This window comes from Phodopus roborovskii, unplaced genomic scaffold (assembly GCF_943737965.1).
Source record: "Phodopus roborovskii unplaced genomic scaffold, PHOROB, whole genome shotgun sequence".
Classification (NCBI taxonomy): domain Eukaryota; kingdom Metazoa; phylum Chordata; class Mammalia; order Rodentia; family Cricetidae; genus Phodopus; species Phodopus roborovskii.
In genome coordinates, this window is record NW_026125183.1 from 315,097 (window position 1) to 336,938 (window position 21,842).

Sequence of the window (21,842 nt, forward strand, 5' to 3'; positions counted from 1 at the left end):
GGATGGAAAATGTCTGAGTGGAAGTAAGAAAAAGTCGTCATGCTTTGTATGTATGAGAATATCATAATGAAACCTGTTTGTATACTGAGTAAAACATAGAGAAAGCAGTATCTCCACAAAAGATGTTTGGGGAACTCTGTAGTATAAAGCTACTAATGACCACAAATAGATGGTAGTAACCCAAATATTACATTATTTTAAAACAGAAACAAAACACAAAAATCTGACATTGTCAGACTTGATTGTGTAGCATAGGCCAAATCATTTATATAATACATATATATTCATGGATTATTACATAATATTTCTTTTTGTAATAAGCATTTAAATATAGGAATTTTGAACATTGAACTCTTATTATATAATAGAATAATTGTCAAATGATAGTTTTAAAAATACATGGTTGTGTGTTGAAATTTTTCTGCAATCAACATATAAATATATGTGAGTGCTTCTTAATATATGTGAGTGCTTCTTAATGAACAATATAAAAGTCCATGTGACTGAGAGAAAAATACTTTTAACTAATTCACTCTTTTCATAGGTTGCCACAGTCTAATGAAAGTAGAAATATCATGATAGGTACAGTAGCTATATTTGTAGTTGATACAAGAAGATAGAGATAGGTTTTCTCTTGTTGAAAAATAGCAAACAGTCACTTTCTCAGATTATGAATTATGTTGTTTTTTCTTTGACATTTAGAAATAAGAGGGAATACTTGACGGGCTATAAGAAATTTCTTTGCACAACATTTTCTTTCTTGAAACATGGACTCTTTTATCCTTTCTTAAGTGCCTCTTCCTTTGTATGCTGTTCTTTACAATACCATTAATGACTGTGTTCTACAACAATAGTTCTCAAAGGTGTGGTCTGTGTGTCTCTAGGCATTTCCAAATCCTTTCAAGGGTTCCTTAGGTCAAAACAATTTCATAATACTCCCAATATTTTTAGAACTGCTGTACCCTGGCACAATAGAGGTAGAAACTCCAAATCGTACAATTGTCATTGGAGTTTTTACTGCCTAACACTTAGTTGAAAAATGTCCTTGATGAAATATAAATAGCTTTTTCCTTTATTACATCTCATCCATTGAATTCAGATCTTTTTTAACGTTCTATATTGAACTGAAAATACAATAAAACTTTTTTAATTGCAGCTCAAATAACAAGTTTTTTTTTTCAAAGCAGATACTACAAGTACACATTTTTGAATTATGAGGTGAACTAGCCATTTTTTCATGAATCACTATTTTCTATATCTGAATTATGTTTTTGAGAGTTCAATTTATTTTGCTTACACCGATCTTACAAGATCCATCCATCCAACTTCTGAGTTTTTTTTTTTTTGTTTTGCTTTGTTTTTATTGTTGTTCTTTTTGTTGTTTTGTTTTTACACATGGAATCCAATTTGTGTTGTCCAATTACTCTTGAGAGTGGGGTGTGGCCTAGAATGTGATCAACCCCCTAGGGGTCACTCCATTAAGGAAAACTGACTATCCATCTCCTAGCAATCAAAAGCCCTAGGGTTCTAAAAACTAGTGCTCAGTTCCCATTTTCCATGCTGGGATTTTATCTGGCTTGAGCTTGCTTCAGTCTTATGTATTCTAACACAATTGCTGTGAGTTCATATGTGCAACTGTTCTCTTGTAAGTCACTATTTTCATTAGAAAAAAAATGAGTTACAAAATGTGATTACTTGAATTTGAGTATTGATAGGATTTTTTTGTTACTGTTTTTGAAAAAAATGTTTTGATTCTATTTCATAGGAAAATTGTACTATTCATATTCTTGTCTGCTGAAAGTAGATGTTTGAAGAAAAATTAGATTATTAATTTTTTTTAATTTATAGATTTTTGTTATAAAAGCCTTGTAAATAAATATGCCACACCAAAATTAATCAGACTGAAAGTCTACACAACAAAACTTATGTATAGTTCATTAAGTTCAAATTAGCATTTGAAATGAAACCTGCAAAGCTTCACATTTAACCTGTTTTATCTCAGTCCAAGAAAAGTTCATCTACTTATAAAATTTTGCTTTATAAAGTGGTATATATATAGAATTTGATATGTTGAATTAAGGGGAATGTAAGCAAATATAAATGAACTAAATACACATTATAGCATATTAACTACAGTTTTATGTGTTTTATAACAAAATCTGAGGAAAAATGTGTAATTACTGGTAGAGGACAAGAATGCCTTCAAGTTTGGAGGGAATGGTAGCAGGGTACTATGGAAGGATTTGGAGGGGAGTTACTAAGGTGCTAAGCTTGATACAAACACATTAAATGCATGTAATGCTTGTGCAAAATTCTCCAACAACAATTTATAAAAGAAGTAGCTTCCAGGGAACAGCATAGCAATTCTACAAGGAGTATGTAGTATTTATGTATGTATGTATGTATGTATGTATGTATGTGTGCATGTATGCATGTGTGCATGATGTATATAAACAATAAGAAAAGAGGCCATGAATTTGAAAAGAGAGCAGGGAGGAACATTTGGATAGAGGAAAGGGAAGGGAGAAATGATGTAATTATATTTTCTAAACAAATTAAAAGTAAATGATATTATTCCATCTTTTAGGTTTTTGATATACACATTCCTGTATTATCTTTTGTCAAGTATTTTAGTTTCTTTTTTTTCACATGGTAGGCCCTAAACCTGTGCACATGTTAGAAGCACTAATTGGATTAAGTTCAGTTCTAGCATAACCTTGGGGATGGAACAAATTGGGGAACATAGTAGGTGGATATAATCAGAATATATTGTATGAAACTGACAAGACTATATAAGAAAATACATTTAAAGTGATGAAGTGGCTTGAACTGAAATTCACTTAACAATACTTCTTTTGTTAGGTTTTTCTTGTTAGAAAGAAGACTGGTCCTGATGCTGGGCAGCTCTATGCAATGAAAGTGTTAAGAAAAGCTTGTCTCAAAGGTATCAAATTAAAAAGATTACTAGAATATAATTTAATAAAACTCATTTTAAGAAACACTGTGTATTGCTTGTAAAGGGAATAGTTAGAGTTGCTTTTTAGCATTATTAAGTATTACAGATTCTTAGTTATCAGTAGATACTTCTGGGATCCTCTATTTTCATATAACTTAGTTTGGCAAATGTATATCTGAATAAATTAATACCAGGAAATGTGACATTTTTCACTAAATTCAGTCTGAACTTCAACATTTTTAAATGTTTACTTTTTTCAACATTATTTTTTACTTTATTGTCTGTGTGTTCCATGTTTAAAAAGCACAACTACTCTATACATTTTTATGCACAATCTTCTGGACCTGTAAGATTAATACTGACCCTGACTTGATGATACTTATAAGTCTAGCTCTAGAGAGGTGGAGTTCAAGGTCATCCTGTACTGTACACTATATTCAAGACCAACATGGGCTTCCTTAAACCCAGTGAAAGAGAAGAGACAGGAGGTAGAAAGATAGGACAAAGTTTACTACTAGTTTAAGTTTAATTTCACATGAAAACTTGAATAAATACATATTAGCTAAATAGCCAGTTTAGCCTATTTCTAGATCTAAACAAAATCTACTGTTTTCTGAAAATAGTTGTTATTATCTAGGACTACACAGACTTAGTTACATTGTTTATTTATGAACTTATTTGTGTATTTATATTTTGATTGGTAAATGACAGGTCTTTACTGAGATTACTAACAAGTATAACATTTCAATCTTGGTGTGATTTTAGTTCGAGACCGAGTTCGCACAAAGATGGAGAGGGATATTCTGGTGGAAGTAAATCATCCATTTATCGTCAAATTACACTATGGTATGCAACCCTTTTATTATGTAATTAGAGAAGTGCAATTTTTTCAGACACTATAACAAGAAACACATATTTCAATGTTAACTAATGTATTTAACAATATAAAACATATCTGAAATATGTGTTAATAGCTTTTAGTTGAATTTCATTGTCTTACTCAGTTAAAGTAACATCATAATGTCATCCAAAATCCCATTAAGTATCCCGGAGGGGTGTCATGAAGACACCCCAACTTGAACTATTGTCAGTTGATGGCTGCTGGTAAAGAGTCAGTTTTCTTTAGCTGTGCAATATCTAAGATGGCCCTACATCTATACACATAGTAGTAACTCTTTGCAGACTCTTAATTTAAAAATGAGCCCGTGAAACTGGGAGGCAGTAGTGGTGGGAGCTAGGGGAGGAATTGAAGAGAAGGAAATGGGGTGAAGTGTGTATAATGTATATGTATATATGAAATTCCCAAGTGATGAAAAATGAAAATATCTTCAAATTGTTTGACCGATAGTATTTCTAGATGAGATGAAACAGTAAATCCAGTGATCATAGCTAACTACGAAATCTTATGTAAGGCATTCAGATGCTTATTTAAAATGGCAATATTTTTATTTTCCAGTTCTAATTAAGACGGCTATGTGGTTATATCAGTCCATTTGAACTGTTCTGTTTTAATAGGGAGGAAGCAAGATCAGTAAGATGCAGCAGAAATAATGGGATGAGTTTTGAAATAGATATTTATGCATTTGAATCATGTCTCCATTCATATATAAAAGAGGTTGTAGATATTTTATTGGGAAATGCATTGATCAAAATAAAGCATTGATGCAGTTGACCATTTATTTCATTCTGTGCATTTAATATGTAGCACATAATTAATTTTGTTCTTACTGTAATTTTGACAAAAAGAATTTAAAATATTTACCCAATTTGTTCAAACACTAGAAGAAATTCTGATTCCCTTAACTCTTTTTTTTAATGTAATAGAATAAAAATAGTATTACAGAATGTCTTTTGAGTCTCTTACATACCATAGTACTAATAGTAAAACCTTATTGTGGTGAAATACTGTATTAAATGAAGTGGGCTACTGAAGCAAAATAATCTCTAATTTCTAGTAATATATTCAGAATAAAACTGCAGATGAAAGTGAGATAAATACCACAAAAAGCATAAGGAACAATTAAATATCAAAAGTTTTATTAGAAAACTTTGATGGAGATTAAAGATGCTATAGGGAAATGTAAAAAGTTGGGAGGCTTATTAGTGGAGTTGACAATTTTGAGCTTTGTAGAGTACAATAGATATATTTGGGAGACAAATTTCAGTCACCTGCAGTAGAACAAGAAGCTTCATTAAAAGGGGAATTTTAGAGATAGATATTGAAAAGCCACATGCAACATAGAATATGTTTGGAAAGGAATTTATAGCTATTTTGGCACTCGATTAACAGTGGATTTAATTTTGATGCTTTATCTAACAATATTCCATGCTAATGTGTAATTATTTTATGATATTTGAAAATAAAATGGTAAACATGTTAATAATAAAAGTATGCTAAATTTTCAGTGGTGACAGTCTGCTACAACATTATGATTTCTAATTAGCCTTTCAGACTGAAGGAAAGCTGTATTTAATCTTGGATTTCCTCAGGGGAGGAGATGTCTTCACAAGATTATCCAAAGAGGTGAGAATTTCCTTATACATTTGTTAGTATATTTTAATCCAGCAAAGCTCAAAAGTCATGCAGAAATTTGAAATCATAAGCTTTTTATGACTGTATAAAATATTTAGTTATGTCAGTTGATACTTTCTTTGTTTTTTAGATAATCTTTTTCCTTGTCTAAAACAAAAAGGCATTATCAATAACTGAGTGAAGTAGATAGGAGCAAGCCTAGAACTTTGGCTACTCAAGCTACCTAAATGCCTGTTGGTGTAGGGTTTAAATACTTTATTCATTTAAAATGGATTTATTGAGGTATAATTGACATACAGTAAATGGTATAACAAATTATACAATTTGATACCTTCTGTCTTTTCATGTAACTGTGAAATCATTATTAAAATAAAATAACATTGTTACCAAATGTTTATAATGTATTTTTTCCACTCTACCCCTACTAAATCTGCTGTCTGCCACTGTTTATGTTTTCTTAGATTATACATAGTCCTTATATATATATATATATATACACATATATATACACACATTATTTTTGTCTTATCTAAATAATTATATTGTTTTGATTTATCCATGTTGTTGTGTGTATCAGTTCATTCACTCTTACTGGTGAGTAATACCCATTATATGGATGTACCATGTTTTGTTTATTTACTTGATGAATGTTTGAGTTATTGCAGTTTTTGGATATTACCAATTAAGCTGCTGTAAACATTCATGTACAATGATTGTATTGATAAATGTTTTCATTTCTCATGAATAAATAGGAGTTTAATGGCTGGGTTACATGGTAGGTGTATATTTTCACTTTAAAGACATTGCCAAGGTGTTTTCCAAAGTGCTTTGTGTAATTTTTACACTTCCAACAGCAGCATGTAAGAATTTCATTTGCTTTACATCCTTACCAACATTTGGTATGATCTGTCTTTGTTTTTCTTTTTGAAAAGAATTTTGAACATCTGTTAAGTATATAGTATTACCTAACTGTGGTTCAGAATTTCATCACATTAAAAACTAATGATGTTGGACATCTTTTCCTGCATTTATTTGCTGTCTATCTTCTTTGATAAAATGTTTAAACATTTGTCCATTTTGAAGTGAATTGTTTGTTTCCTTATAGAGGTTCCAGAGTTTCTCATATAGTTTAGATGGAAGTCTTTCATCATGTATGTTGTTTTTTAAATATTTTCTTCCGGGTTGTACTTTGCCTTTTAAATCTCATATCTTTTGAAATCAGAATTTCTTAGTTTTGATGAAGCTGGGTTTATAATTTACCCATTAAATTAATGGTTTTAATGATCCCATTTAAGAAATGTTTACCTAATTCTAGGTGAAGATTTTTCCTGTATATTTTAGAGGATTCTGTAGTTTTGTGTTTTAATTCATTTTGGGTTATTTTAATATGTGGTTATGTAGGGTATTGCTGAAGTCTTTTTAAAATTCATAGAGGTATGTACTTCTAACATCATGATTGTGAAATATCTTTTCTTCATGGAATTGCATTAGTAATTTCATTTAAAATCAGATTTTCATACATGTTAAGGCCTATCTCTGTATACTCTGTTCAGTGATTCATTTGTCTAACTTCATGACATTACCCCTCTGTCTTAATTACAGAATCTATATCTTGAAGTCATGAGCATTGCTTTTCTTGTGAAAATTGTTTAGGATCTTGTAGGTCATTTGCATTTCTTTATTAATTTTAAAGTCAACTTTTCACTTTCTTAAAAAAAAAAAAAAAAAGCTTGCTTGGATTTTGATGGATATTCCATGCAATCTGGAGGTCAGTTTGTACAAAATGGAAATTTAAAAATACTGACTTTCTTTCAACATGGTTTCTTTTCCATTCCATTAGCAGTTGTCTAATTTTAGCAATTATTATTTTCAGCATATAGGTCTTGAACATCTTTTGTTAGATTTATCTTTTAGTGCTTCGTGTTTCAATGATGTAAGTAAAACTGTTCTTTGAATTTCATTATCAGTGGGAAAAACAATAGAGTTTTTCTATTTTGAGCTTGTATCTCCTAGTAGAATTACATCTTCTGGTTGTTTTTTGAATAGATTCAAAAGCTTTTACATTAATTACTTTTGACAAGGTGCTTTACTTCTTTCCACTTTGGATATCATGTATTTATTTCTCTTTTAATAACCTTGTTAACACTAACTTGAGTTGAGCAAATTTGATGTGAAGTAGACATTCTTGTCTTCTTAGTGATTCAAACAAAGGGAGGCATACTTTCATTTTAAAACTAAAAACTTTATATTTATGTGTACTTTATTGGGTTGAGTTACCATCTCCTATTAAGTTTTGGAGAGATGTTTTAATAGGTGTTGCATATTGTCACATACATTTAATTGAGACATTTTTTCTTGCTTAATTTATGAAATGATCAATTAAATGAAGCATATTAATTTGAAATTAAATAGAGTAAATTAAATGAAAGTGAAATGGTAACCCAATCTTGCATTTGTGAAGGAATCCCCCTTAGACATCAAGTATAATTACTTAAAAATATTATTGTATGATGTGTGCTAAATATTTGTAATAAACATTTTGTATTTATTTAATTTTTTTCTGTTTTTATTGTATGTATATGAGTGTTTTGCCTGAATATATGTCTGTGCGTCATGCTCAGGTAGTGCCAATGGAGGCTAGAAGAGGGTATTAGATTTCTCTGAGAACAGATGTCTAAGAACAGCCATGGAGGTTCTGGGATTTGAGCATGACTCTTCTGAAAGAGTAGCCAGTGCTCTTAACTGCTGAGCCATCTCTCCATAACTGCAGTTACATTCATGAGGAATATTTACATTCTTTATGTTTTCTTCATGTATTTGTCATGTCAAGAGAAATTCTTGCTTCCTAAGTTGCATAGTTTTGTCTTCAACTTTGCAGTAGAACTTAATTCAGTAGTAATTATTAGATTGTTGTTTCTTTTTGATTGAGTTTATCTGCTAGCTTATGTCTTTCAAGGAATTGATTATTAGTTTCATCAAATTTGTAGCTATAGGTGTTATATTACTTATATTGTTGCTTTTGCTATATTAAAATGCCATGACCCTGAAGAACTTCTAGTAGGAAGAGTTTATTTTAGCCTGCAGTTCCAGAAGGAGAGCCTATAATGACAACAGAGACATGAAAACAGGGTAGGAAGCTAAGGGATTTCATCTCACAAACACTTAAGAAGCAGACAGAATGATTTGGAAGTGGGGCAAGGCTGTAAAGCTCAAAGCCTGCCCTCAATAATATACTTTCTTCAGTAATATTTTCTGTCCTAAATTGTTCATAATCTGTTCAAACAGTGTTTAAAGCTGGGGACTACATGACAAATACATGCCCATATGAGACATTTCTCACTTTGAGTCATCACAGCTCTTCATTATTTTCTATTATTATCTTTTTTCACAGCTGTAGAATCTTTGTGGATGGCATGGTAGTTTATTCTCTTTAGTCCTGCTTGGCATTGCTAGAGGTTTATCAGCTTTACTTTTTCTTTTTATTATATAGGCTTTTGGATTTTTGTTGTTGTTATATTTCCATTTCCCTTTCTTTAATCTTTATTACTACTTTGTAGTTACTAGCTTCTTGTTTCTAGATGGAAAGAGGTTACTAATTTGAAGTCTTTCTTTTCCAATTCAACTAGTGTTAGAAATTCTTACTGGTTAATTTTATTATTGATATTTTGCAATGTAGCACTTTTACTTTGCTTAATGTTCTTTCTAGTTTCCTTTATTTGACTAATTGGGCATTTGGAAATATGGTATTTAATTTATGCATATTTAGTTATCTCTAGATATCTTTCCAATATTGTTTTATAACCTAATATTACGGTAGTCATAAAAGATACCTTTCATGACCTGAATCCTCTTAATTCTTTATAACATGATACATACATATTTGTAAATGTCCCATGTACATATAAGGAAATGCATAATCTCTTGTAGTGTGGTTGAACATTCACCAAATGTTTGTTAGAGCAGGTTTGTTAATAAGGGTTGCTTTAGAAATTGAGAATTTGATACATAACTACAAATGGTTTTGTTTTGGAAAAACATGAAATCTTGTAACTAGAAATTTGATTATTTCTTGAATTCAACCCAAGATTTTAAGGAACTTTTTATGGGTAGTATTCATTCTTGATAAGTAAATGGTATCATTATTGAATGATTTACTTTAATGCACTAATATTAGCTTTATGACTTTTAATATAGCAGTATTAGTTCAGTAAACCAGTATACCTTCTTCTGTGTCTTTGTTTTAAACTATATAGCAGTGAAATATATATGACATCTGTGATTTTTACCCTGCCTGAAAATGTGTGGGTTTTTTTCCATTCCACATTTTTTTATTATTAGTTTTTCTTATTTTACATATCGATCCCAGTTCCCTCTCCCTCCCTCCTTCTCTCTCTCCCATGCCCCCCAACCACCCTCCCCTCATCCCCCCCCCCACTCCACAGGGAGGGTGATACCTTCCAGGAGGGATCAAATGTGTGCTTTTTTAAAGTTCAGTATTAGACGTTTTACATTTCATACGTAATTTTATATTTTGATACCAGCTCACATATTAGATTGTAAGCATCATTTATTCTTGGTATATTCTGTCTTTCGTGAATGCATTTAATCAATTATTCTGTTACAATTTTATTTTTAGTTCTGCTAGCTTGGCAGTATTAACTAACATCTTGTATTGTTATTTCATAGTTCTTATAATTTATAATGTGAATTTTTAACTTGGGGTGAAAGGTATATGGTCTTCAGGCCAGTTGCTTTTCTTTGTAAGTTAAAGTTTTATAGAAACAAAGCTACACACATTTTTTTCCTTGACTTCTTTCATAGCTCAATGGCAACATACTTGCAAAGATTTTTTTCCTTCCTTCCTTCCTTCCTTCCTTTCTTCCTTCCTTCCTTCCTTCCTTCCTTCCCTCCCTCCCTCCCTCCCTTTATCCTTCCTACCTACTTTCCTCCCTCCCTCCTTCCCTTTTGCCTCCCTCCTTCACTGCCTTCTCCTCCCCTCCATCCATCCGTCCCTCCCTCTGTCCCTCTCCCTCCCCCCCCCATCCTCTCTCAAGCCCAGATGTGAATCCAAATCTTCCCTCTTCAGCCTTCAACTTGTTGGGATTACATGTGTGTTCCAAAACATAGTTATGACTATTTGTACTGAATACATGATAAGTGTTTTGTCATTTTTATCATTTACGTTCTTTTTCATCTTTAGTTCTGGCAAATCAAATGTTGAGCCTCTCATATGGTAGAGATCCACTCTGTATCCCCAACTCACTGTACCCCCAACTCAAGGTCTTGCATTCAAGTTTTATTCATTTAAGACTAGTATAGCATTTAGTATGGGGTTAATTTTCTCTACTATTCAAGCAACAGTCTTTCTTAATTACTCTAACATCCTTGGAATTATAGTGATTTATTTTGTGTTCTAAACAAGGCATGTCTTTTATCTTCTTGAGCTTAGTGGGTTCTTTTAATCATTTAAGTCATTCTTTCCCTTTGATGTCAGGTCCCTTTGATATGCGATTGGGAATTTCTTGTTTCTGGGTAATCTTTGTGAAAGTTAAGGTATTAGATGATGAATATTTTTGTGCTTCTGGAAATACATTTATGCTTACTTGAAATGTAGAAATAGTTTCATCTTTTCATGTCTTCCTTTAAATTTTGTTAGAAGGAACCTGAACATCATTTATTTATGATTGATTTTAATCTACTAGTAAAGCAAAGTCCTTCTGGTTATTCTGATTCTATGTGTATGATGTTTCTGCTCTATCTGAATATAACAGGAACTATCCCTTGCCCAGAGTGAATTGCATGGATTGTTTTGTATAGCCTTTGGTTCTTATTCCCATGTACTCTGCTGGGAAAGATTACATATCTTCAGAGGTTGTTGTGTAATTTCCTTTGCTTCAGTACTCTGAATTACTTTCTTTTCTAAGACTCTTGGCTCTACCTCATTACTTCCGGAAATCTCTGAGCTCTACTTGGATTAGATCACCTTACACTACCACTTGGAAAATTTCCAGGTAGTGAGCTAGGAAAATTGTGGGGCATACAACATTTGTTACTCGTATCTCGGTAGTCACTGTCTTTTGTTGCTAGATGTCCAGTGTCTTGAGAAATATCATTTCATATATTTTGTCCTGTGTTTTGGATGTTCAGGCAGGAGAATAGCTTTTGTTTTGTCCATTTCATTTTGTCTTGAAATGGTAGTGTGGTAGTAGAGTTTTAATTGGATGATTGGAAGGTCAACATCTAACTTACAGAATTTATGATGTTGAGTGAAGGAGAGATAGATCTAGAACTTGTGATAAAGGAAAGGTGTACTTATGAGATGCTAGTCAGTGCTTAAGTGCCTGAGGTCTCTGGATTATATCTGTCTAACTCCAGTGTAGAACTTGGCTTGCATGAGCATCTGTTTTGCAGTCTAGGATAGAATTTAGTATGTAATAGGGTCTGTCTATGACCCTCATCCAAGGAAAGTCTTTAAAGAATCTGTAGAAAGATAATGGTATATTGAGCCTCCAGCATTCATTATTTTTGTGTTAGATTATAGAAGTATCACAAATGTTTTTGAAAAATTCTTACCTGTAGTCATTTCTAATTTTCTTTTAAACTCTTCAGACCTCCATTCTCGATGTGGGACTATCTAAACTCATACTAGCACAGAGATGCAGTCAGTAAGTTTTGATTCCTAAATCTGGAATATTAGGTAAGAGCAAGCATTTTAAATGCATTTCCCAAAAGAAAACAAACTAGTTTTTTTTTCATTGAATAGACTTTAAAACACTGATTCAATGATTAATTCTATAGGCAGCTTATTATAAGTTAGTTGATTGTTGGTTATATTTCACTTGTGAGTAAAAAATTGAGTAATTCAAACTGAAACAATATTTGTGCCTTAGAAACAGATTTTTTTAACATTCATTTTAGTGTGTATTAAGAATTTTATGATGTTAGTTCCTTACATTTTAAAAGAAAAAATACATCCCCAAATTTCTTTCTTTAAAAATGCACACAGACACATACTCTCAAATAAATCTATACATAAGCACATAAAATTTTAAGCCACATCTTTCTTTTTTTCTAATATCAAGAAAATATCTTGGATTTATTATTGTAAAGCTGTTTTCAAATGTATTTATTATTAGTTTAATAAAATGTCAAAGTCTCAATAGAAATTTGTGCATGTCAAAAATTGACAGCATAGTTTCATGGTTTATCTAGCAAAGTAAACAATAGCCAAAAAGTCATTTGATAAAAAACTTAATTAAAATTTGCTTTATGTCTTTTTTTTTTTTTTTTGAGAAAGACTACCTATGAGAGCCAAATGACCTTGAACATAGACCCTTTCCTACTGCAGCCTCCTAAGTACTAGGATTACTGCTGTGCTCCACCATACCTGTGTGTGTATGCGTGAGTGTGTATATCTATAAAATTTAAAGTTTCTGTAAGCCAAATATCATAGTTTCAACACAGGAACATATTCTTTAACCTATGACTCTTACTGTATTTGATTGAACATACAATTATGAGTAAAGATAGAGTCTATATATATTATGAAAACAGTATATGAGAATTTGGGTAAATATTTCAAAAATAACATAAAACACCAACTGTATCACAACCAAATAAATTTTACCTACATGATATAACTGAATCTTAAAAGTATTCTCTGTATCCTAAAAGAAAATGGAGCTGAGTCTTTAGTTAATCATTGAAAGGACATTTGGTAAGCTTTAAAATAACAAAGGGAAAAGTAAACAGTGTAAAATAAATTTGACTATATAAAATTAAGAACTACTTATCAAAACCAGCACATATTTGAAAAACACTTTTAATCAATTTGCTAAAGACATCACATTTTTAATAGTTGAAGGGCTTTATACCAACAGAACAAAATAGTATATTAATACTGGGAAATAGACAACAAATTTCTTGTAGTTCATGAAATCTAGAAAGGCCACAGGACTTGAAAACCTGGTTTATGAATAAATTTAAATCAAATCAAGTTAGATACTCTTTTTGTATATTCAATTAAAAATTTTATTAAAATATAATATACTCCTGTCATAGATATAGTAAGGCTAATATATTCAAAAAATTTCTGATTGTCACGGAAATGATTGTAACCTTATTGGAAAGTAATTTTATTGTATATGTCAGGAATCCAGACTGTTCCTTGACCCAGTATTTCCTCTCTTATTACTTAAGAAAACATTCTGGTGAAATACAAGTATGCATATTTAAGAATTTGTAATTATAATATTTGTAGGAATGAATTTAGGAAATAGTTTAATTGTCCATAATGAAAACATGTAGGTAAATCATGGTGAATTGATATGGTTCATATGCAATTTTTAATAGTCTTCACAAAAAGTTTGAAATGAAAGTATGCTTATGGTATAATACCAAGTGGGAATAAAGGAGATACCTATATCATATTTGTAGTAAGTATTTAAGTATCTTAACATGCACAATCACATACACATGTTAATAAGCCACAGGTTAAAAATGCTTTTCCTTGTACTGGAATCTTAGAGGACTTTTACTTTTGAGGGGGGTTTTATGAGTAGGATAGTTAACAAATATGAAAGCTTTATTGGTTGTGAACTGAAACATATGGGAAAACACACTGTAAATGAGATATAAGTGTCTTCTGGGGAAAAAGTAATTTTTAGGAAGAAGTATTCCTGAATTCAGATCTTATGCTTCCTACTTACTAGTTACTTTGGGCAAGTTACTTACTCTCTCTGAGTTTCATTGTTCACATATGTTGATAATAGTACATTATAGAGTTGTTTGGAAGACTGTAATAACAAAAAGAATATGTAGTGCTGGCACATAATTAATTCCGTCTGGTGCATAATTGCCTTTTAGCTAGTTTACTATTTATTTCCATCATGTGGCTGTCTACCAAGATGTCAGGATAAGATTATATGTTTGACATAATGTCTAACCTAGGCAGTGTTTCTCCTTGAAATTATAAGTGGTATTTAGAATTTTGTCATGTATTAGGTTTCAGCAAACATTTTGATTGTTCTTCCACAGAAGTTAAATGACTTACAAGTACTTTTATTCTTAATAAGACGTTAAAAATGACATTCTTATATTTTTATCATTAGAATATTCAAAGAAATATCATTTAGACAATGAATAATAATAGCTCTTCATTTTCTTCAATTTTCCTAGTAACATGAATCTGTTTTGTGAAATACAGTGACTATTATCTATATGGGCAAGTTGATTTTAACTGTGGTATTTTATTCAAACTTGAGCCTTCCAAATAAGCCAGATTGATTTAATGAAAATAACAGATTTCTTGAAAATAGTATTTTGACCAATCTGACAACCCTTGATAACAGTAAAATTTATGTGTAGTTTGAGTAGTCACAAATGTGTATTTATATTAATTACTCAGCTATGAATGGATATATACCTATATGTACATGTATAAAACTGTACTAATAACACCATATAGTTGCACATTTAGGTACATTTAAACAAATTTACTTGTTACAACAGTGTTCTTAGTTAAATATAGTAGATACTGTGTTTTTATTTGATAAACTTAAAAAATTAGGTTCACAGTGTTAAATGACGTCTGATGCTAAACCTCTAATTCTGACTTCAAGGATCATATACTTTTCTTAACATTTTTTTCCCCAACACAAAAAAAGATTGAGAAATCCATTGTCATTAAATTCATAAACTTTACTTACAGGTGAGAAGAGGTGGACCCCTTTTAGCTTAAAATTCTGATATAAGGATTATTAATTTAACAACTTTTAGTGGTAGATTTAGAAGCTCAGAGTTAGTGGAGCTAACTGTGAAATTACTGAGGCATAGTAGTAGGTGACAAAAGAGAGAATAGTAAAAAAAAACAAAAAATGGAAGTACGAGTGCTAAAACAAAATATCCCTAATACTTCCATTACTCTGTGTGAGCACAGCCACTATGCCAATGCAGTGTACCAAAATTAATATTGATGTTATGAGACTCAGTAAAAACCCAAAATTTTTGGAGTGCATTTAATGCATGATATACAAACAGCATGTGTTGCAGAATTAATTATATTTAAATTGCTAATATTATTTTCTTTTTTATATTTTTAAAGAGAAGAATTTTTAAAAACATCATTTATCTAGAAAATTTCTCTGGTATACTTGATGACTGTGCAAATCAAATAAGATTTAACTATGCTTATTTTCTCATTATTTGCCCAGATGTTTCTGTCTACTGGTTTTTAAAGAAGTAAATTTGAAAGTACATAATATTAGAAGAAAGATCAAATGATGAATTATTATTTTATTTTAGGTTCTTTTTACAGAGGAAGATGTGAAATTCTACCTTGCAGAATTGGCCTTGGCTTTGGATCACCTGCATCGTTTAGGAATTGTGTATAGAGACCTGAAGCCAGAGAAGTAAAGTTATATTATATATTTGTATCCATGCTATCTATATTACATTTTAACATCTTTGATTACATTGACTTACTGTGTGTGTGCACTGTGGACAATGCTATGGCTTGTGTATGGAGGAAAGAAGTGAAGATGTGGGAGTTCTCTATCTCCTTCTCTGTGTGGGTGCCAGATAGCAATTTGTCAGTCTGGGTGGCAAGTGCCTTATCTACTAAGCCTTCCTGTCTCCTCACTCTTTATTCAAATGTATTTTACATTTTTACTAAACTCATATTTTTACATATTTCATTAGGGTTTTACAAATTATATGAAATTTTGATGAATGTTATAGTTACATAAAATTTACTGTATAAAGTAATCTTCATAATATACTTTGGTTTTAAATTAATAATTGAAGAATTTCCAGTATATCAAATAGTGACTAGTTTTATATTTATGATATTTATGTATTTGGTTTCAAAATGTGAAAATAGTGACATATTTATATTTATGACCTTTGTGTATGTGTTCCCTTATATTTAATATGATTTTTTATTTACAGCATCTTGCTTGATGAAATAGGACATATCAAGTTAACAGGTAAGTAAATTTTCTTATATACCAATAAGCATATTATATTTTTATCATTCTAGGACGTTATTCTAAATCCATTATCTTTTTTGGCCTCCATTTGAGTTGGATTTTGTGTCTTCAGTGGATTAAGATTCATTTAAAGGTTACATAGTTTTGATGTATTCTGAGTATATTTAAGATTCTACAATAGAGGCAATGTACTAATTAAAATTATTTTAGGTAAAAATAGTAGATTTTAGTTTTATTATATAATGAAAGAATTAACTAAATACTTGTCACATCTAAAAAGAATAGTGGTAAGCTCCTAGTTTTACCTAATTTTACAGTCAGTTTTCTATTCTCCATCTCAAAAATGGAAGTGACTTTAATCTTTGTAAATGGGTTAATGAATAAGCAAGCTATGTGTAATTTCCATGTGATGGGCTACTGAGCAATTAAATGATGAAACCATTGATTTCCCAGTAACTTAGGTAGATGACAAAGGGTGAGTTAATCTCAAAAAGTTACATATGTTTTCAGAACATAGAAAATTGTATATTTAAGTTTTGGAAAGCTATGAACAGGAAAATTAAGATGTATTTTGTACAAAGTTTGAATAGATAATAGTTTAAAGTTAAGTCATTCTAAATTATGGAATGCAATCTCAGCATATAAATAAAGTATTAAGCTGTTACTTTGTAGTCTGAAGTAAACATATCAGTGTGAGATTACATGTCTCTAAATACTTCAAATATATCTTAATATGTATGTATGTATGTATGTATGTATATATTGAGATAGGAACTTGTAGTGTTCCTGCCTTGGTCTTCTAAATGCTCTATTTATAGCCATGCATTACCATATGTTCAGCTCAGTTTACTTCTAAATTATTTATTATATATTAATTACTATTTATTGTAATTATTATTTATCATAATTAATGTACTATTATAAATTAGAATCTTATAACACAAACTTATATAAATGATTTTCTAAATGAAAATATTAATCATGGTTTGGAAATCAGTTTTTAGAGAGCCTAAATTAATTAACCAAAGAGATTAACATTTGGGCATATTTTTTTTTTCATTTTGGAAATTGGGAGTAATTTGCACACAGTAAAACTCATTGTTCTGATCTTTAAGTTGATGGATCCTTATTCTGTTTTCATTTTTTAGAGGGGAGAAAGTAATTTGAATGTGCTATTCCATTCAATTAAGTATACATTTAAAAATTACCACAAAAAAGTTAGAAGAATCCTAACACACTAAAAACATTTGAGGAAATGAAAATGCTAACTATTGTCATTTAATTATTGCTTTACTACATACTGTCAAATTTAATACCATAGCCTGTAAATAAACATTTTCTGTCAATTATAAATGTAAAAGACATGTAATTTTAAAAAGATATTCAATATGAAGGGATTATAGTGCATGAAGGAACATTGAACACCTTGCTAAATTGAAAGAATCTACTATAAAATGGTTCCACACTATGAGTCCAGCATGGCACACTTGTGAAGCAGAGCTTTTGGGAATAGTGTGTTTGTACATTTTACAAACCTACTGAATGTGTGATAGTTATTTTAGTTGTTCTAATAGGCATGCATCTCAACATGGCTCTCTTTTGCTAATAACTAATGATACTGTCATTTTTTCATATACTTATACCTTTATAAAAATGTTTATTAGGTCTTTTGATATTTGTAAAAACTGGATTGTTTTCTTACTGGCTTTTGATTTTTTTATGGTTCAAATATAAATCAGTAGATGAGATATATAAATATATCTCTGATCTTGTTTTTTTATATTTTTTTATTTTTTTTTTATTAATATATCTTTTGAAATTATTCGTCCTTTTGGGATTTCATACAGTTCTTTTTCCAGATCCATGAACCCATTTCTACCTACTTATTTTGTGCCCCCTTTTTAAACTTTTTGTATCCCTTAAAAAATATCCTTCAAGACCGATTTCTGTTGCCCAAATTTTCTTGGCTGTGTGGTATTCCACTAGAAAGTGGTCCACCTACCAAGGGCTATCCTCATAGAGAAAGCGCTTCTCTCATCTCTCAGCAGCTAACAATTGCAAATACTTCCACAGTTATATTTTAAGCACAAATTCTATATTTTGATGACACTGTTCATTAAATTTTCTTGTATTCTTTATACTTTTGACATCATGCCCAAGAAATCTTTGTCTAACATATAATCAGGAAGATTTTATTTCCTATTTGGTTACTGTATTTTTAACTTTTGTGTATAGTTCTATAATGCATTTTCAGTCACTATTCTGTTATGACATGAATACAATGTGTGTTTTTATATTTATATACAACTTTTTTCTGGCATTGTTTGTTTAGATGGCTCCTCTTCCTCAATGAAATTGCTTTCATTTTCACCAAAAATCAAGCCAATTTTGTTGCATGATAAATATATGTGACCCTGGTCACTTCATTCTGCCAAAATCACATTAAAAAAAACAAAACAACAACAATAATACTACAGGACTTAGGGGGAAAAACACTAAAATGTTTACTCAGATCCACATGTTTAAAAAAAGTAGAAAGTAAATGTAAAAACACTGTTACATGTTCAAACAATTGTGTATATAATGACTGCAGTAATCATTGTACCTTACCTTAAAAAAAGACCAAAGGTTTGCTTGTGAGTATACATATCAGAAAAAAATTAAATTGTGCATTATAATTAAGAACTAGTATGAAGTATAGTCTCTGAAATTGGAAGGAACATTGTTGCACTAAGTAGACAGAAGTAACTCATAACAAACGTGAGCTGAATTAGCTGGCTGATGTTTGTACTTTCTGTGTTCTGCTACTCTTCTGTTATACAATTAGCCAAAGTGAAATCCATGTTGTGGTCAAGTTTTCTAATATACAGACCACATTGGAACTGATTTGCATTTTGAAACAAGATCATAGCAGAACTATTTCAGTATATTAAGCGTTATTCCATTGAGATATGTGTATGTGTGCCCAGCTTTCTTCTATATTTGACTATGTTTGATATTATAGCTCTCTAGTGAAAGTTTAAGTTAGGTAATATAAGATAATCAAATTGTTATATTTTCAAAATTTATTTATAGTATTGTTTACATGTCTTTTCATGTATATTTTAGATTCAGGTTGTTGATTTCTCGAAATCTTACTAGAAATTTTATTGACATTTCATTGATTCTGTAGGTCTGTGTTAGAAGAATTAACAAATTAACAATATTGAATCAAAATTGTATAAACACTATATCATTCCATTTATTTAGCATGACTTATTTCTTTCATAAGTGTTTGTATTTTGGAGTATAAATATCTTACACATATGTATACTGATAAGCTGTTTGCAAAGTGTTTCGTAGAACTATAGTACGTACCCCTTTTTAAATTTAAATTTCCATTTTGTTAGTTTTACAGAAAATACTGATTTTATATTGATACCATTGGTTCTTAGAAGGCTCTATACACAAATGCAAGTTTGCCCATGCATACTGTTCCTCTGTAATTTTTTAAGTATAAATTACTATGTAGGTTTATACTTAGGTTGATATGACAACCTTGGTTAAATTTTTGATCCCTCAAAATTATAGACCCGATAAAATGTATTTTGAGGGAGAAATTTGCCTCACCAGGCTTTAAATATTCTTAAAGAGTTCTATCATGATTTCTGTTATTTGTTTCAGGTTATCATTCTTAAGAGTAATGTAGGCCAAAATAATTGTTTGAATATTTAAATTATTATTGTGTCTCTTGATATTTCCTATTTTCTGAGATTTTCAACCTCTATTTTTGGTAACACACAGATTTTGGACTTAGCAAAGAGTCAGTGGATCAAGAAAAGAAGGCCTACTCATTTTGTGGCACTGTAGAGTATATGGCTCCTGAAGTAGTAAACAGACGAGGCCATTCTCAGAGTGCTGATTGGTGGTCATATGGTGTACTTATGGTAAGTTGCATTATTTTCCTTCATTGTGTCAATATATGGTTAGTACTATTTAGGATTTTAGTTGAATTTTTTGGGTCAGCTATGAAAAGGTTTCTTCTGATAATTCATGACTAATTACAATGTTGTGATTGGCAAGCAGTAGAGGCAAGAATTTTAATGCTTTCTTTTTAATATTGCTATTGAAAAGGTAAATGACAAGATTTTATATCAATTCTTCGTATCTGAAATTTAGAAAAGTTCTAGATGATTCTAGATCTTACCAAAACTTATATGCTATTTTATTAGGTATCATAGAAATTACCTTTATCTTATTTGTCCAATTGTTTTCACGCATATCCTAGGAATACTAGCAGTTATATCCTATAATATTTTTCATACATTTTTTTATTTAAATTTGAACCAAGCTTGTTTTACATGTCAATAATCCCATTTCCCCCACCCTATAGTGACATTTATATACATTGTAAATATAGGTGATTATTGGCTATTGAATCACAGCAGTTTTCTTTTGAAGTTTAATTATTCGTTCCCCCTCCCCCCCATTTATCGTGTAATGATATATGATGTAACAATGCCATATACTAAATATATTAAAAGGAAACATTAGGGGAAGGCAGCAGTATAAAAACTAATTAAATTACAGCATAATCAATTCAAATAGCTAAGGAAACTATCTAATAGTTGTATGTCAAGAAAAATTGACTACTGTGATCATGTTAGCAACTCATCAGGAATCCAGTTTTACTTGAGAAGTCAAGAATAAAAGTGAAAGTGGAGAAAGTGTAACTATAACCCTATAAATGTTCCATGGAATTCTTCTAGTATTTAGGGAGATTTACCTTGGCAGCATTATATAAATGATTGGATATGGGAGAGAAAAATCCCCAGAAACAAGATGTCATAGATTAGTCTTGATAAAAAAGGAAAATTTGAAGACATTTCAGATAACATGAGACTAACCTTAGTAGCTGATTAAATACCAATAAAAATGGAAGGAGGTGGTCCAGATATGAATTTAGAAATATGTAAGAATAGTATATTAATAAAAAAGCTAAACTGGTAGAAATATCTAATGGTAACCGGTAGGGAAACAATGCATTGAAATATGTAGCACGGGTTAACTGAGGAAAATAAAGAGGGACACTGAAGAAACAAACAATCATTTGGACACTATGAAAAAAATTATACAACACTGACTGAGAGGAGAATGCTACCTAATATAGTTTCTTTGTGAGGAGGTAGGATTATTAGAAAAATAGTGCTTGAGAGAGAATGAGGTTGGAGCAGCCAATTTGATGTTGTCATAGTACAAGAGCAATTAATACATAAAGTAATTTAAGGTTATGAGTTCAGCTTAAATGAGCAGAGGACTGATGGCAGGACCATTAGTCATCTTTAGTTTGAAATGTAATTATTAGTGCTATAACCTGTGTCCCAAG

The 21,842-nt window shown here is 30.5% G+C and overlaps 1 protein-coding gene across 1 annotated transcript in view; it reads left to right on the top strand.

Annotated features, from left to right (window-relative positions):
- Rps6ka6 (ribosomal protein S6 kinase A6) overlaps positions 1 to 21,842 on the top strand; it is a 102,702-nt gene that overhangs the window by 56,155 nt on the left and 24,705 nt on the right. Inside the window, exons 6-11 of the mRNA XM_051190672.1 lie at positions 2,863 to 2,944; positions 3,722 to 3,802; positions 5,401 to 5,480; positions 15,792 to 15,898; positions 16,437 to 16,474; positions 20,261 to 20,403. Coding sequence (XP_051046629.1) covers positions 2,863 to 2,944; positions 3,722 to 3,802; positions 5,401 to 5,480; positions 15,792 to 15,898; positions 16,437 to 16,474; positions 20,261 to 20,403 — 531 coding nt within the window. The remainder of the gene's footprint in view (positions 1 to 2,862; positions 2,945 to 3,721; positions 3,803 to 5,400; positions 5,481 to 15,791; positions 15,899 to 16,436; positions 16,475 to 20,260; positions 20,404 to 21,842) is intronic.